This window comes from Gopherus evgoodei, chromosome 1 (assembly GCF_007399415.2).
Source record: "Gopherus evgoodei ecotype Sinaloan lineage chromosome 1, rGopEvg1_v1.p, whole genome shotgun sequence".
NCBI lineage: Eukaryota > Metazoa > Chordata > Testudines > Testudinidae > Gopherus > Gopherus evgoodei.
In genome coordinates this window covers 339,478,396-339,493,221 of record NC_044322.1, presented here as the reverse complement: position 1 = coordinate 339,493,221, position 14,826 = coordinate 339,478,396, and the positions used below count along the sequence as shown (strand labels likewise).

Below are 14,826 nucleotides of genomic sequence, written 5' to 3'. Positions count from 1 at the left end.
TAGATGTTACTTAATGCACTCCTTAATGCTGAAATATAGGATTCTTTTGTATGGTTTAAGGTTTAACTTCTCAGTCACATCATTATATAACCCTTCCATTTTATTAATCTAACTATTAGGAAAATTGTAAGATACAAAAGCAAATTTTGTATTCTTAAATGACAGACATCAGGCTAGCAAACAAAATGTTCTCTGTTTATTCACAAAGCTACTGGGTTTTTAAAAATAAGTCTCCCCAGCCAAACAAAGATAAACATGCAGAAAAAAGAAGACCAAAGAAGAGGAACATGAGGTGGTGATAAGAAAAATGATCTGTTATGGTCCAGTGTGGGCAAGTTGTTGGGTCACTGGCACCTTTGAGAAAGCAGCGACCTTGTTCCACTGGAGGCTGGTTCAGGAAGGAAGTTTTCTTCTTTCTTTTGATGACAAGAACCAGTTAAGATGGCATCAGATGAGTAAGCACAGACCAAATTCATTGCTGGCTAGAGCTCACAGATAAACCTGAGAAACCACTATGATTACTGTTCAATGCTATTAGACTCATAACTTTGAGCAGACGATAAGAAAAACAAAGGAAAAGAATAAATTAGACACCAAGATACCATCCCCAAGTTCAACGGAAGCCATTATAGAGTCATAGTGGTAGAAGGGACCACAAGGCTCATCTAGTCTAACCCCGAGGTTCCTTTTAGAACCTCTTATAACTATAGTCTGTTAGAAAAGTACAGTGTGCTGTAGCCCTTCCCAGAGTTACCCAGTAGGTTTTGTATTCCACAGAATCTTAACCTGGAAAATGTTTTCAAAACAAAGTTCCCAACAACCACTGAATTCTTCTTGACAAACCTTATTTAAGCAATCTTAGATATTTCACAAAGTTGTAGGTTATCATGCTATGGTGATAGGCACAGTATAAATACCTAGATAAATCGATACCCTGAAGAGTTACTACCTAATCTTGAGGATAGTTTTCAAACCTTTTATTTGCATTATATCCTACCCAGACTACGGACAAAATTCTGCTAGCGGAACCATTAAAAAATATTTTTAAAATGGATAGCATACTCTTCTTGTGTAGTGTTGGATGGGTTTGGGTGTGACATCCACACACAGTTTGTGCACCAATTAACTGATTTAGACACCAAATTAGCTTAATCAATGCAACACCACTAGCACAGACATTCTTAAATTGGTGTAAGACTATCTTAAATCAGCTTAATTTAATTCAAAACTGATATGAGTGTCCACACACAATTGCACTGGTTTAACTAAGTATCTTTAAAATCACACTTCTAGTTAAACTGGTGCATCTTTGTGTATAGGCCAGGTGTTAGAATCATTCAAATGAAATGTACAGAGTGTGTTGCCTAAGTAACAGCCATGTTTATTTTAGTGCCACAAAGTGAATTTTACTATTTAAAATATTGAGTCATGATTATGCAGTAGATACAGTTTAGACTGTAAATTCATATGGGCATGGACATTTTATTTTATCTGTCTGTAAGGCTCTATGCACATTTATGGTGCTTTATGAATAACAAAGATAACAATTAAAAAATTAACACTTAAAATCTGTGCATGATATCAGGCTGTAAATGGTGAGATTCTCAGTTTTAGCAAAGAGTTATATCTGAAGTAAAAACATTCAGGTATGTGTTAGCAGGAGCATGGCTCCAGCAACTTTTTGAATAGAGAAAGGAAGTAAAGAGACTGAGACAACAGGAAAGCAGTTTTGGTGGAATGTATGTATAGATTACTGGCAATTCCAGGATAGGAAAAAAGTAAGAGTGTGTGTGTGTGTGTGTGTGTGTGTGTGTGTGTGTGTGTGTGTGTGTGTGTGTGTGTGTGTGTGTGTGTGTGTGTGTGTGTGTGTAACAGAATTGTTCATTTTGATGTTTTCATCTAAATGTGTATTTTCCCATAAGAACTGCCATAGGTAACATATTAAGACATAAGTCGAAAATACATGCACGTTCATGCCATAATTTGTACTATATAAACTTGTAGGAAAAATTGTGTGTGTGACTGAAAAAAAATCAGTTTTCCTGCATATGGACTTTTTATTGACTTACTAAATTTTTCAGTGCTAACGTAATAGATACAAAGTTAGTTCTAGACTTTTTAAAATGTAAAGTTTCTTGAAGTAAAAAACATAAATTATTGACTACAGTATTTTTAGTTCTCCTGATTAACACTCCCAGTGAACCAATATGGATAACTATACTTTTAAATTGTCATCCAAAGCATGGGGGGGAGAGGTATCTCAGTGGTTTGAGCATTGGCCTGCTAAACCCAGGATTGTGAGTTCAGTCCTTGAGGGGGCCACTTAGGGATCCAGGGCAAAAATCAGTATTTGGTCCTGCTAGTAAAGGCCAGGGGGCTGGACTCAATGACCTCTCAAGGGCCCTTCCAGTTCTAAGAAATAGATATATCTTCAATTATTATTAAAGCCCAGATCCTGCAAAGACATATGCATTGATATCAGTAGAACTATTCCTATTAATAAAGTTAAGCACAGGCATAAATGCTTGCAGGATTGGGGTCAAGGTATTTATTTAGGTCTGAATCATATGGGAAAAGTTATCTCCAGCTCTACTGACATAGCCTGGTCCTCACTGATGCCTTTCCCATTATAATTTAAAATTCTACACAATGAATGTCATAAACTCTGAAATTCATTTCTGCAGCTGACGGCCACATTACATTCTCTCTCTCTCTCTCTCCCCCCACCCCTTTTTATCTTAGTTATGGATGTACAGGCATTTGAAAGGCTTTTGGGACCTTGTATGGAAATTATGAAAAGAAACATTGCAAACTATGAGGAGCAGCTAGTTACTCTGTTTGGAACAAACATGGACATTGCTGATCCTAGTGCATGAAATAAAGTTTGGAACAACAAGATCTGTTACGAGAAAATAGCACAGTAGTGGTTAGTCCACTGAGAACATCTATCTTCCTGTAGATGCCAAGCATTTTCTGTGATTTTAGGGTTTGGGTTTTTTTTGTTTGTTGGGGTTTTTTTGTTTTTGCTTTTTTACATATTACAATGGATGTATCAGTAAACTAAATAGGGATTTAATAGACTTTGGTCCTGATTTTCAGAAGAGCTTAGCACCAGCAGTTCCAGTTAAAGTCAAGGGTAGCTGTACATGCATAGCACCTTTTGAAAATCAGTTCTTTGTATACAGCATTTCATAAAGAATAGATTTCAAGAAAACACTATGCTGATGAATTTGTTCAACCAGCTTCTATTCTATAAAATGGTTAAGATTTTCTGGAAAGACTGTTAGCTTGAATGTGATATGTTTAAAGTATTAATGCACAGAGTGTTCATTAGTATTGATAATACAGAATGTATGCTGTAGGTATCCATTTCTGCCTATTACAATTGTCATAATTTTATGTTGCAATTACTATAGCTGTATAAAAAAGAAATAACTCAAAATTCCTCATAACAATAAGGCACAACAATACATTTTGTGTAAAGTTCATTACCCAAGTCTTATTTTAACATTTGTGATTTGGTATTAAAGTCCTCTTTGCTTAATATGTCACATTTCAGCAAGCCCATGTGGAAAATATTGTAATATCTTATGCAATTTAGGGGATTTTTATATTTTTTGCAATAAACTGCATTTTTATTTGTTACATATAAGTGGTATATTCCTCTGTTGAGAAAGCTGGCAAATTAATCTTGATGCAAGCATGTTTTTTAAAAAATGGCAAAAGTATTTTATGTAGACAATTGTCACATTCTATCTAATCATGCATAACCTACATCATTTTCCTTCTAATTTCTTTCTTGTTTAAAAATTTATGCATTTTGTCTTTCCCATATTTATTTGATATCTACACTAGGGTTAAATTTTTGTCCTTAGAAATCACTTATTTTTCTCTGTACGTTTCAAGTCAAATGTTCTCTGTATCTCTTTCTCTTAGTAGAGTCTGACTTCAGTAGTTGAATCTGGTCTGTAATATATGAAGTGTTGAAAGCCATACTAAAATTTTTGGTCCCCAAAATCCTTACCAGCAAGTCTGAGAAAGAATATGACTCTAAATATGAAAGGCTGTTTTATACATGTTTGGAGAGCATGTTATTAAAGCTGACAGATTCTGCTTTGGTCTTCAGAGACCAAAGGCCCCTAAGATATCATAAAAGACTGTCATTACATCAGTCGAAGGATGGGGTAAAGTTTTGCTCTGTGACGAAGGAGAAAGTATTATCTTACTTAAAATAAGAAAAAAGGGTTTATTTCTCACTAGTAAAAGTCTATAATTGGAAGTATCAGACACAGTCCAATTCTCACATTATATACTGACATGTTTATTGCTCCAGGTGGAAAGATAGTTCACATAATGACAAGTTGCAGTAGTTCTATCAAGACAGAACCAGAAGAGTTTCAACAAGGTTGCTTGATCCCTGTTTTAAACAAATGAAAAGTTACACCTTACTTTTCTTCTTAGACAATGACTTTTCTAATGCAATGTATTTGTGTTTGTCACTTGGTATAATTATATATCCTGTAGTTATAGTGATCTGTTCTGACAATTTATACAATCATACTTGAATATGAAACTATGATTATACAATTCTATTACTAACATGTAATTTATATCGTATAATATGATATAAATTATAAATGAACATTGTTAACAAAAACAGTCTCAGCAGAATTTACAAGTGTCAACAATTTTTTTACACAGCCTCCTGATATGAATAGTTGCACATGATTGCTTTTGTACTTTTGATTTATTGAAAAAAGTGAAGTTTGTTATACTAGAAGGAAACATCAGATAACCAAAATCTGTATGTGATTCTATATGCTTAATCTATAAAAGTTACTTATTTTTTGCACTAGCTTAATGTTATTCAGAAAAATGCTAATGATTACTTTTCTGATGATGAATTCCAATCAAGGCCATAAATGCTAGTAACAATATTTTCAATATTATTTGTTATATTTAAAGTTTCCTTACAATAAACAACACTTTTATATGTATATATATATATATATACAGTGTTCATTTTTATAAATAGTTATGTGAATTATTTATAGCCACTTATTAACACATTCATAATTTTTAACATTTTGTAGTGCTTTAAACCTTCGAAGAACTTTACAAACATTGAGCCTCTTGCTCCGTTCTTCATGTATTGGGAACAAATAAAAGAGAAAATAACTTGTACACAAACAGGATGTGTATACAGCAACTCTGGACTCTCACTCAGTACAGATCAAATGCCAGGACATGGTCTGGTGATGGCTACTTTTAACCATTTTACTGCAAACCCATGGTCCTTTCTCCCCTCCCACCCCCCAAAATCCTCCTTACCCAGTTATAAACTGCAGCTAAATGTCAAATGCAAGAGGTGTGATAATTATAAGATAAACACAAAATTTTGGGTTTAATGAGGCCCAAGGTCAGGCTCTGTGTTGCAGCAGGTTGTTGTAATGCTTCTGTAAATGGGAAAAAATCTCTGGGATTTTATTTGTTGGCTCATGAATTTTTCAATTTAAAATAATGGGATTTTAGCTCAGTTGGGTGCATCTCACTAAACATTAATAATATTTGATGTAGTTTTAATATAAATCATGATGCACAGTTAACCTTAATTCTTGCATTTCCTAACTATTGAGTGCTTACCTTTGTAACCTAAGCAATGTTATTTCAAGTTTCATTAATGTAATCTTTTATACAGTTTGTTTGTGAACCACTGCCCTCTACTGGATGGAACATCTGGCCTTTTACTCATTCTCTCTTCTACTAAAGATTTACAATATACAAAAGAAAATAAAGAAGTTTGAATATAGAAAGCTCATATCATGAGTTTATTGCTCAGGTTGTCAAATCAGTTCAAATATTCATTTTAATAAGATTTAAATCTGAGGATTAGACTCATGGAATATGCACATATTCTCTCTGTCAATGTGTTATACATTTTGTGGAGTGTGATATGCAAGGCCCAAGTCTTGTGGTCATATTCACTAGTTTTGACCTGTGCAGGAGTGTGCCAATGGATCATATTGCTGTATAAATTTAGAATTTAACCAGCACTTTTAAACTTAACGTCTGTAAAGAACTTTGAATCTTCACGGAATCCCTGTAAGATTTTGGGGAAAGCACTTTTATCGTTGGATAGAAAGTGCTATAAAAGGGGATAGGGATGAGCTCCATGGAAAAGATGATTAAGCATTAGGATGTATTGTCTTTTCTGAAGTGTCTCCACAGGGATAGAGGGAGGAACATGTGTCCCGCAACCGCCTCCTTGCCACTCGTCACCCCCTACCTTAGTGCTGACGTTACAGAGCCCTCTGCAGCATCTGGAGGAGTGGAGGAGAGGGTGCACACGCAGAATGGAGAAATCTGCATCTAAAGGGCTTCTGCCAACATGGATCTGGAGATAGATGGCAATCAAGACCACTATTATTATTTGTACTATGCCCAAAGTAACCTTGGAGCTACAGACCCATAAGAAACAGGTCCCTTCCCAAAGAGCTTACAACCTAATTAGACAAGTAATGGAGTGGGAGAGCGGAGAAGAAAAGCATGAACTTGTTCTGTTTGGTGGGGTTGTTAAATTCATCTACTTGTGGCAATAAAAATTTAGTGAAAACTCCCTGATATTTTTTCCATATCCTTTCTGTCCCTCACATAGAAATTCTTTCCTGGTGGCCTTTCCCTTTAGAGCATGCACCTATACAGAGCACGAACAAAAGTCAGAGAGAAGGTAGAGATTTAACATCCCCTTGCTAGCGGACCATAATTTCACCACTTAGCTATGGGGGGAAATGAAACAGAATATGACCCTTTCCCTAAATGGTGTACCAGACAATTGTTCAGGAATGTGCGTGGACAAGTTAGACTACAAAGGAGGAATCTGAAACTGTGGCGAGGAAAGCCCTGTTGAGCCTGGCTGTGTGAACACGATGCAGCATTAGACTTCAGCAAACTTTGTCCTTGACCTCTCAAAAGTAAGACTGCAGTTAAATAGATATCTATTAGTTAAATTATATTTTATATCTAATAGGGCAAGAGCCTGTGCTGTACCTCCTCTAGGCATAGTGAACTTCAGTCTTCCAAGTGGTCACTCTAGTGCGTTTAGACACTGAATTCACTGTTAAAAAATGCTTTGTTGGGCTAGGAAATTAGGAGGAAATGACTACTGCAGTGTAAGGCTGCAGTCAGTAAATGGATACCTACAAAGGAAAAAAGACTGAAGCATCAGTATTGTAGAGAGTTTATGACTGAGAAATAAGTTGCATTTAAGTTATTCTAAATTTTAAAAAACTGGCTGAGTGTCTAGACTCTAATAATAAAGGGAATATTAAAATTGATACAAAACTGTGTAGGGCAAATTCCAGGAGAGGGGGAACAGTTTTCTCTTTGGAATACTATAGAAGTCTTTGAAAGGGCAGCAGATCTAGACTTTTTTCAACAGATGGTCTTCCCTCATACATGATGATTTTGTCTAATACTTTCCGGTCCAAAAAAAAAGGACCTGATGGAATTGACAAATGAAGGACCAGTTTCTTAAAGAAAATGCTCTTGTTTGTTCTAGCAACATGAATTACCAGCTACTTCCAAAAGGGCACAGTGCAAAATTATATATTGAGACAAGCCAGGATTTGTGAAAACCATCATCATTTCACTCCTTAGCCAGCTGACATAAAATATCTTAAAGTGGTCCATTGACCAAGTATTAAGCAGCTTGCACTTAGTTGCTCAGCTCTTCATAAAATTTTGGTTGACATTACAAGGCAAGAGAGGTACGCATTAGAAATATTTGTTGATGAGCATGTCAATTGCAATGTGGGATTTTGAATGGATTTTCTCCCTTTGCTCCAATTGAAAATAGAAATGTAATAATGTGTGCTGGTAATAAGAATCTTAATCTGAAAGGCATCTTTAATGTCTCTGTTTTTTTAAATGGTTCCTTTAGAACAGTCCAAAACACACAATTAATGTGTACTGATAGTGTCTACTCTTTCAGCACTTACAGGAATTCAAAAATTCATGTAAGAATATTTAATTTATCAACAAAGTGGAAATATTTTCTAAAGTAATGCTTCTATAAAATCTTTCCTATGCAAAAGTGTATAAATATGTAAGAAAAAATTTAAACTCTTAATATTCAGAATATTGAGGAAAAAAGATCTCTGAGCTTGCCCATTGTAATATTAGACATTTAATATTATATTTCATTGTTCAATATCTTTGGAGTTGAGTCTCAACATTTACTTTGATTATACATGTATTCTTTTTAATAATGTCAGCTTTTCAAACTGAGGAAATGCCTGCAAAAGGTTAATTATTTTGGTATATAGTTAAGCACAAGTATTTTTAATTGAATTCTAAGACAGTGATTGGCAATCTTAGGTCTGCCGCCCGCCAGAATAAGCCCCCTGGAGGGCTGGGCTGGCTTGTTTACCTGCCGTGTCCGCAGGTTCGGCCGACCGTGGCTCCCACTGGTTGCAGTTCGCCGCTCCAGGCCAATGGGGGCTGCAGGAAGCGGCGCGGGCAGAGGGATGTGCTGGTTACCACTTCCCGCAGCCCCATTGGCTTGGAGTGGCGAACCGTGGCCAGTGGGAGCCGCATTTGGCTGAACCTGCAGCAGGTAAACAAACCGTCCCGGCCCGCCAGGGGGCTTACCCTGGCAGGACGCATGCCAAAGGTTGCCGATCCCTGTTGTAAGACATCAGCTTTTGTACTCCATTGTTTTTGTCATATTAGTCTGATGAACTCCTATAAAGACTTTTGTAATTACCGATTCTCACCCCCAGAAGATATTGCATGTTCCTGAAAGTGAAATACCTTCAAATAAATCCATCTGGATTGAAATAATCCACTTTATCTTACTAATAGACAAGCTATCACTTCCCAGAAATGACAAAAATCAAGATTTCATTGCTTAACAATTACAATAAAATCAGGCATCTGCTTCCTGCAGTCCTGTGTCTTGATGCTCAGTAAGTAAAACTGGGATAATGTGTACCTTGATGCTTAGTAAATTATATTGTAGTCCCTGTGAAAGTTTGTTCATATGAATTGCACTACATTATGTATTCATTTATTAACAGCCAGAAAATAGTACTCTTTTCTAGTGGCCATTACTAAGAAGTGGAACCATTTTTCTTGTAACGGTAATAAACTTAATAAATAAATAAAAAGAACTAGTTCTTGCTCATTTTCTCACACAGCACTTTGTTCGCACATGTTAAGATAACACATCATAGGCTATGCCTGAGAGATTCCTGTCTTACAGTGAATATAGATTTTTTTTCTTTATATTTATTTGTGTGCATTCCCTTATTAGTTTCGTTCAGATAGTAGGTTACCAAATTGTAACAAACTGTAAGACGAATCGCTGTATCTGATTGGTTAGCTGAGATGAGAGTGGGTTGGGAATGGAAAAGGAGGAATTGTTTTTTCTGATTTCAATCCACCCCCCCCACAATCTCTGAGCTATTTGTTACTGAAGTTTTCATATCTTTATTAAGTACTGATGGTTATTTTTAAATTGTCAAAACATTTCTGTTAGTATTAAAATTTTTAAGGTGATCTGGTAGATAGGAAACATCACTTGACCTCAGGAAATCTGGGTTCTGTTCCCACTTGTGCCACAGATTTCCTGGGTGACCATAGGCAACTCACTTAATCTCTATGCCTCAATTCTCTGCCAGTAAATAGGGAAGCTTCCTAGTCAAACAGGGGTGTATAGTGAGGATAAGCTCAGTAATATATGTGAGGCCTTCTGATATAGATGGGCACTGCATAGGAACCTAGAAAGGGATTTTTTGTGTTTTCCCCCGACTACATTTTGAGCCTCAATTACCACTGCCACTTTAAATGCAACCAGATTGTTGTCTGATAATTAAAACACTGGACTGGGAGTCAGGAGCGTTGTGGTCTAGTGTTAGTGCTGCCACTGACTCACTGTTTGAACTTTGGCAATTCACTTAACCTCTTTATGCCTCAGTTTCCACAGCTGTGAAATGGGGATAATATGTTCTTTACAGGAGGTTTTTGAACATTAATTAAAGCTGGTAAATCATTTTGAGATTTTAAGTTGAAAGGTGGTAGGAAAGTACAAAGTATTATTAAAGTCAGAAACCGAGCAAGAGCAAAATCATCACTTCCAGTCTTATGCTATGACTCAGTGCAACATCAGCTTGGTAGTGAAAGAGCTCCTGTTGCGAAAGAAGGGGAAAAGCAGCTGTTCACTCCAAGACAGGACAAAGCCCAATCCCCAGTGCAGGCTATTACAAAATGTGCAAAAGAAGCTGAACCTTACCAGAGAATTAGTTTTGTGAACAGAAGATGGTGACAGCAAACATGATTTGAAGTAACTAAATCCACAGAAGCAAAGGGTAAGCTTTTTAAAATTCAGTAAGATTAAGGGAGTGTGCATAGGTGCTGCTGATCACCTTGAGTTCTGAAATGATACAGATTATGGAGAAGATAGTTAAATACTAGCATTCAGTGGCTCTGTGCTGTCCTGAACTGAGACTCCTGCAATGTGCTCATTGGGATTCATCTAAAGCCCTGCCATTTGGCCTATCACTTTTTATGGCTGATTTCCTGGGCTTATAGATAGGGTGCCCACTAGTACATTTCCAGGATACCGAACTTTCCGGAAATAGCATGGGCCTGCCCCTACTGGGGCATGATCTTGCACACACAATGCATCTGAGGTCAAAATGAGGGTGCCATTTTGAACAGCACTCTGCCCAGTCCCTGCTGGCATGACCTCACATGCACAGTATGCAAAAGATCATGGCTACAGGAGTAGAGTGGTGCACTTTCCATTATGGCATCCCTCTTCTGACACCAGACAAAACCACACCCTGTTTTGTCTCAGTACTGGCTAGGGACAAACATTACAAAGGCAGGTCTGGTTAAAAATGCATGAGTGGCCTGCCTACTTATAGGCCCAAAGCCACAAAAGTATTTAAGCACTTTAACCTCAGATTTAGAATTCCGAGTCTCAAGGTTTGTTGCCACTGCAGTAGGACAAAACTCCCACTCAACCATGTAGGTGCCTAAACTCACTTGGCACCTAAGTTTTCAGGGTACAAGTTCCCTAGGCACCTACATTTCTGCTTTGTGGGCACATAGTGTTGCATTCCTGTAAGCAACTGGATGCCTACCTCCCACCCAAGGGCTTCTCTTCATGTACAATGCAACAGCGGAGCAGCTGTGCCATTGTACTGCTTGAGTGAAGATTTTTCTGTTGGCATAGTTAGCTACTGCCTCTTGGGGAGGTGGATTATGTCAACAGAAGAAGCTCTCCCATTGACATAGTGCTGTCTACACGGGACGGGGGGTAGGGTGTGCGTGTTATGTCGACATAACTATGTTGCTCAAGGGTGTGGATGCAGCAAAGAATCCTGTGGCACCTTATAGACTAACAGACATTTTGGAGCATGAGCTTTCGTGGGTGAATACCCACTTGGTCAGAGACACATTGCTGCTTTTACAGATCCAGACTAACATGGCTATTCCTCTGAAACTTGAAGGGTGTCGATTTTTCACATTTTTCATAACATGTAGTTATACCAATATAGGTCTGTACTGTAGATCTGGCCTAAGCCTGAGAGTGATCCACTAACTAATGAAAGATAAGTGGATCAATATCTAAGTTGCATGCAGGGCCTAACCTGGTAGGCAGCTTCTGAAAATGTGGATAAATACTTAATAAGTGGGTGAGAGAATGATTCTGCAGTGCAGTGCTTAGGGCAGCCATCTGGGCCGTGGGAGACCCATGCACCAATCACTCTTTCATTAGTTATCCAAAGTGGAACAGCTTTAAGAGGAGAGATTGAGAGAGACCCACATAAGAATATCCCATAGCGCAGTGGCTAGATCACTCTCAAAAAGGTGGGAAGACCTCTGTTCAAATTCTCTCTCTCCCTCTGCCTGAGGGGGAAAATTGAACCACATCCTAGGCAAATACTCTCTAGTCGGGGGCATCCAGGGCTGTCCTTAACCATACACAAAGTATGCAGCTGCACAGGGCACCAGGAACTTTGGGGCACCAAATTCTCTAGTACACTATGCAGCTGCATGTTGCTCCAGCCCCCACTCCACCCCAGCCCCTCTTCCCACCCCTGCTCCGCCCCCTACTCCCCTGAAGACTGCAGCAGGGCTGGGCCTGCACTCACCTGTGGCAGAAAGTGCAGGGGCCTGGCCCCAACCCCAGCTGCACCTCCGTTGAGTGCTGGGAGGCAGTTTCCCCCTTCCTCCCAAGCTGTCCCCCCACAGGGGGCACTGTGTAGGGCCCCAGAATAGCTAGGGACGGCCCTGGGAGCAGCCACCATCTCTTTTCCATTTTGTGTATAGCCAAGGCAGCCACCTAGATCACTTTTGCAAGAAACACCTTAGATGCCTAACCTACCTGAGTTCAGGCACTGGGTTCCCATTTGTGGCTCATTAAGCAGATCCAGGTGCCTCCTGTAGCCTGGACATAGGCACCTGTCTTTATGAGAGGGCTAGGACTTAGAACACAATGCTCTCATGTGCATCTCCCAGCGGCTAGCTTAAAATGGCTCTTAGATGCTAGGCATCTATTTTTCCTCCTATATTGCACAAGGAACCTAGATGCCTAATTCAGGCTTTGGGGATTGCAGTGGTGTTCCTGTGACTTTTGTGTTTTACACATCTAAGTTACACAACACGTTGCAATGCCACAGTCCCTTTGTGGATTCCAACTCCAGTGGCAGTTAGTTCTCCCCTCTCTTTGATATCCGAGAGAGGGTTTAGAGCCTCAGTGCTCAACTTTTTCCCCAAGGGCTGTCCCATCCCATTTGGCACCATAAGAAAAGACAGCATATGCCTGCCTCCCAGGAACCTGCTCTCCCCGCAGCCTGGGAGGCAGTGAGGCCACGTCCACACTACAGAGTAAAATCGAAATTAATAAAATCAATTTTATAAAACAGGTTTTATAAAATCGATTTTACATGTCCACACTAGGGCACATTACTTCGGTGGTGTGCGTCCATGGTCCCAGGCTACCATCGATTTCCGGAGCAGTGCACTCTGGGTAGCTCAGTAAAAGAATGGGACCAATAACTTCGATTTCCATCCACACTAACCCTAAATCGATATAGTAATATCGATTTTAGGGTTACTCTCGTTGAGCAGTACAGAAATCGATTTTAAGACCCCTTAAAATCGATTTTAAGTGCCTTGTAGTGTGGACGGGTACAGCGTTAAATCAATTTAACTCTGTTTAAATCGATTTAACGCTGTAGTGTGGACCAGGCCTGAGTAGCACTCTGGCCGGCTGCACTAGATCTAGGTGCCCACTGTGCTGAAGTAACTTCGCTTAGCCTTTCTCTGCCTAGGCTTGAGCCACCCGCTAAGTCTCCTGGGTAAAGTTAACCAAAGGGGAAGATAATACACGTGTCCCTATGACTCTTGTTTACTATCAGTTGAGCGCTTCGCGGCGCATTTTGGGGCTTGTTGTCCAGCTGCTCCCCGTTTAGTAGCCCATGATGGAAAAAGAAACTACATTTCCCAGAATGCAGGGACATCGCCACTGACCAATCGGAAACTGCTCTTTAGTGTGATTGACGTTCCGCTCTGTGCAATCGTCCGAGCAGGAAAGTCAAAACACGCCCGCCCTATAGGATGTAATCCTGACGGGCAGGTCAAAAGGCCAATAGCAAAGGGTCGTGCCTTGAATCGTGTCTGCTCTAGCCACTGAGGACGAGTCCCATCGGCGGGGGCGGGGTTTCATGGAAGCGGGGAGCCACCGGAGGGGGAATCTGCGGGGAATCTCGAAATGGCGACGGGTTTGGTAAGTGCTGAAAAGTTTTGGGCTGAGGCGAGAAGGGGCCGGGACGGGCGAGGGCGGCTGGGCTGGGGCAGGAGAGCAGGGGCCGCTGGTGGGGGAGGCGCTTGGCTCGGCTCCCGGCCTCGGGCTCCCGATTCGCGAGCTCCTACCCAGGGCCGGGACTCGCCTCAGCGCGACCCAAATTCCGAATCGATGTGTCTGCCACGGGGGCCGGCGGGACCCTGAGCGCCCCCCCGCCCGCCGGCGCTGCCGTGCAGGGGCCTCCGAGCGCAGTGGCCACCCCATGGGGAGCGGAGCTGGGCGCCGCCGAAGTCCTGCGCAAGTTCGGCGTCCGGCCGTCTGCGCCAGCCCCCGCCGGAGGCGCTGAGCAGCGCCGGGGCTGCGCTGTGTGGCCCCTGCACCGGGGGGGGGGGGGCGCTGCCTGAACCGAACGGGATCAAATCCGCCAGACGGGCAGGGAGTCCCCGGGGAGCCCTAGTGCGGATCAGCAGCCGCCGGAGGGGGGGCGCGGGGGACCCCACTCTCCCCATCCCCCACCAGGCTTGTTACGCAGTGTGAATGAATGGGCCTTGCGCGCATGCGCCATGCTGGGGAAAGTTTATAAACAAGGGCAGCTTCCAGGCGCTGATCACATGACGGGAGGGGGATGGGGGCCTGGCAGCTGCGGAGCCCGTTTCCTCCCTGCCGCCTATGGCTAACAAGCCGGGCCTTGGTCAGTCACTGCGGGGACAGCCTTACCGGCGTCGGCTTCTCTCAGCCTGGCCACTGGGCTTGTGGTTCGCAGCCTACGTCCAGGCTTCCTTGTCTTGTGACTCAAGGGCAGATCTGTCTGCTGCTTGTGTTTGGACAGTGGCGGCTGCAAGGGCTGCTGCAGTATAAATAAAAATAACCCAAATCCTCTTCTGGAAGTTGATGGTTGCCTAGTGACCATGATCTAATTACATCTATTAGCGGCAAAGAGAGGGAAGTCCCAGCCAGTAGTTTCTATAGAGCAGACCCTCCCTCCTCTTTATCTAATCTGATTGAAACGG

General features: G+C 41.0%; 2 protein-coding genes and 1 long non-coding RNA gene across 6 annotated transcripts in view; 2 read left to right on the top strand and 1 right to left on the bottom strand.

Annotated features, from left to right (window-relative positions):
* Positions 1–4,206, top strand: part of PRKAR2B (protein kinase cAMP-dependent type II regulatory subunit beta) — a 200,006-nt gene extending 195,800 nt beyond the window's left edge. For both annotated transcript variants that reach the window (XM_030549404.1, XM_030549458.1), the window contains exon 11: positions 2,743–4,206. In XM_030549404.1, the coding sequence (XP_030405264.1) occupies positions 2,743–2,876 (134 nt within the window). In that variant the 3' untranslated portion in view covers positions 2,877–4,206. The remainder of the gene's footprint in view (positions 1–2,742) is intronic.
* A 94-nt stretch (positions 4,207–4,300) lies between these two features.
* On the bottom strand, positions 4,301–14,826 carry LOC115645413. 2 transcript variants are annotated; one of them, XR_003998743.1, is made up of 4 exons: positions 14,534–14,826; positions 10,292–10,432; positions 6,287–6,394; positions 4,301–4,417 (listed from the first exon to the last, which is right to left on the bottom strand). It is a non-coding gene; the product is annotated as an uncharacterized LOC115645413 (long non-coding RNA). The 2 variants fall into 2 exon arrangements; XR_003998735.1 differs by lacking the exon at positions 14,534–14,826 and adding an exon at positions 13,945–14,019.
* Positions 13,701–14,826, top strand: part of HBP1 (HMG-box transcription factor 1) — a 34,673-nt gene continuing 33,547 nt past the window's right edge. Inside the window, exon 1 of one of the 2 annotated variants that reach the window (XM_030549279.1) lies at positions 13,701–13,798. In XM_030549279.1, the coding sequence (XP_030405139.1) occupies positions 13,784–13,798 (15 nt within the window). In that variant the 5' untranslated portion in view covers positions 13,701–13,783. The remainder of the gene's footprint in view (positions 13,799–14,826) is intronic. The other variant, XM_030549334.1, reaches the window with a different exon arrangement.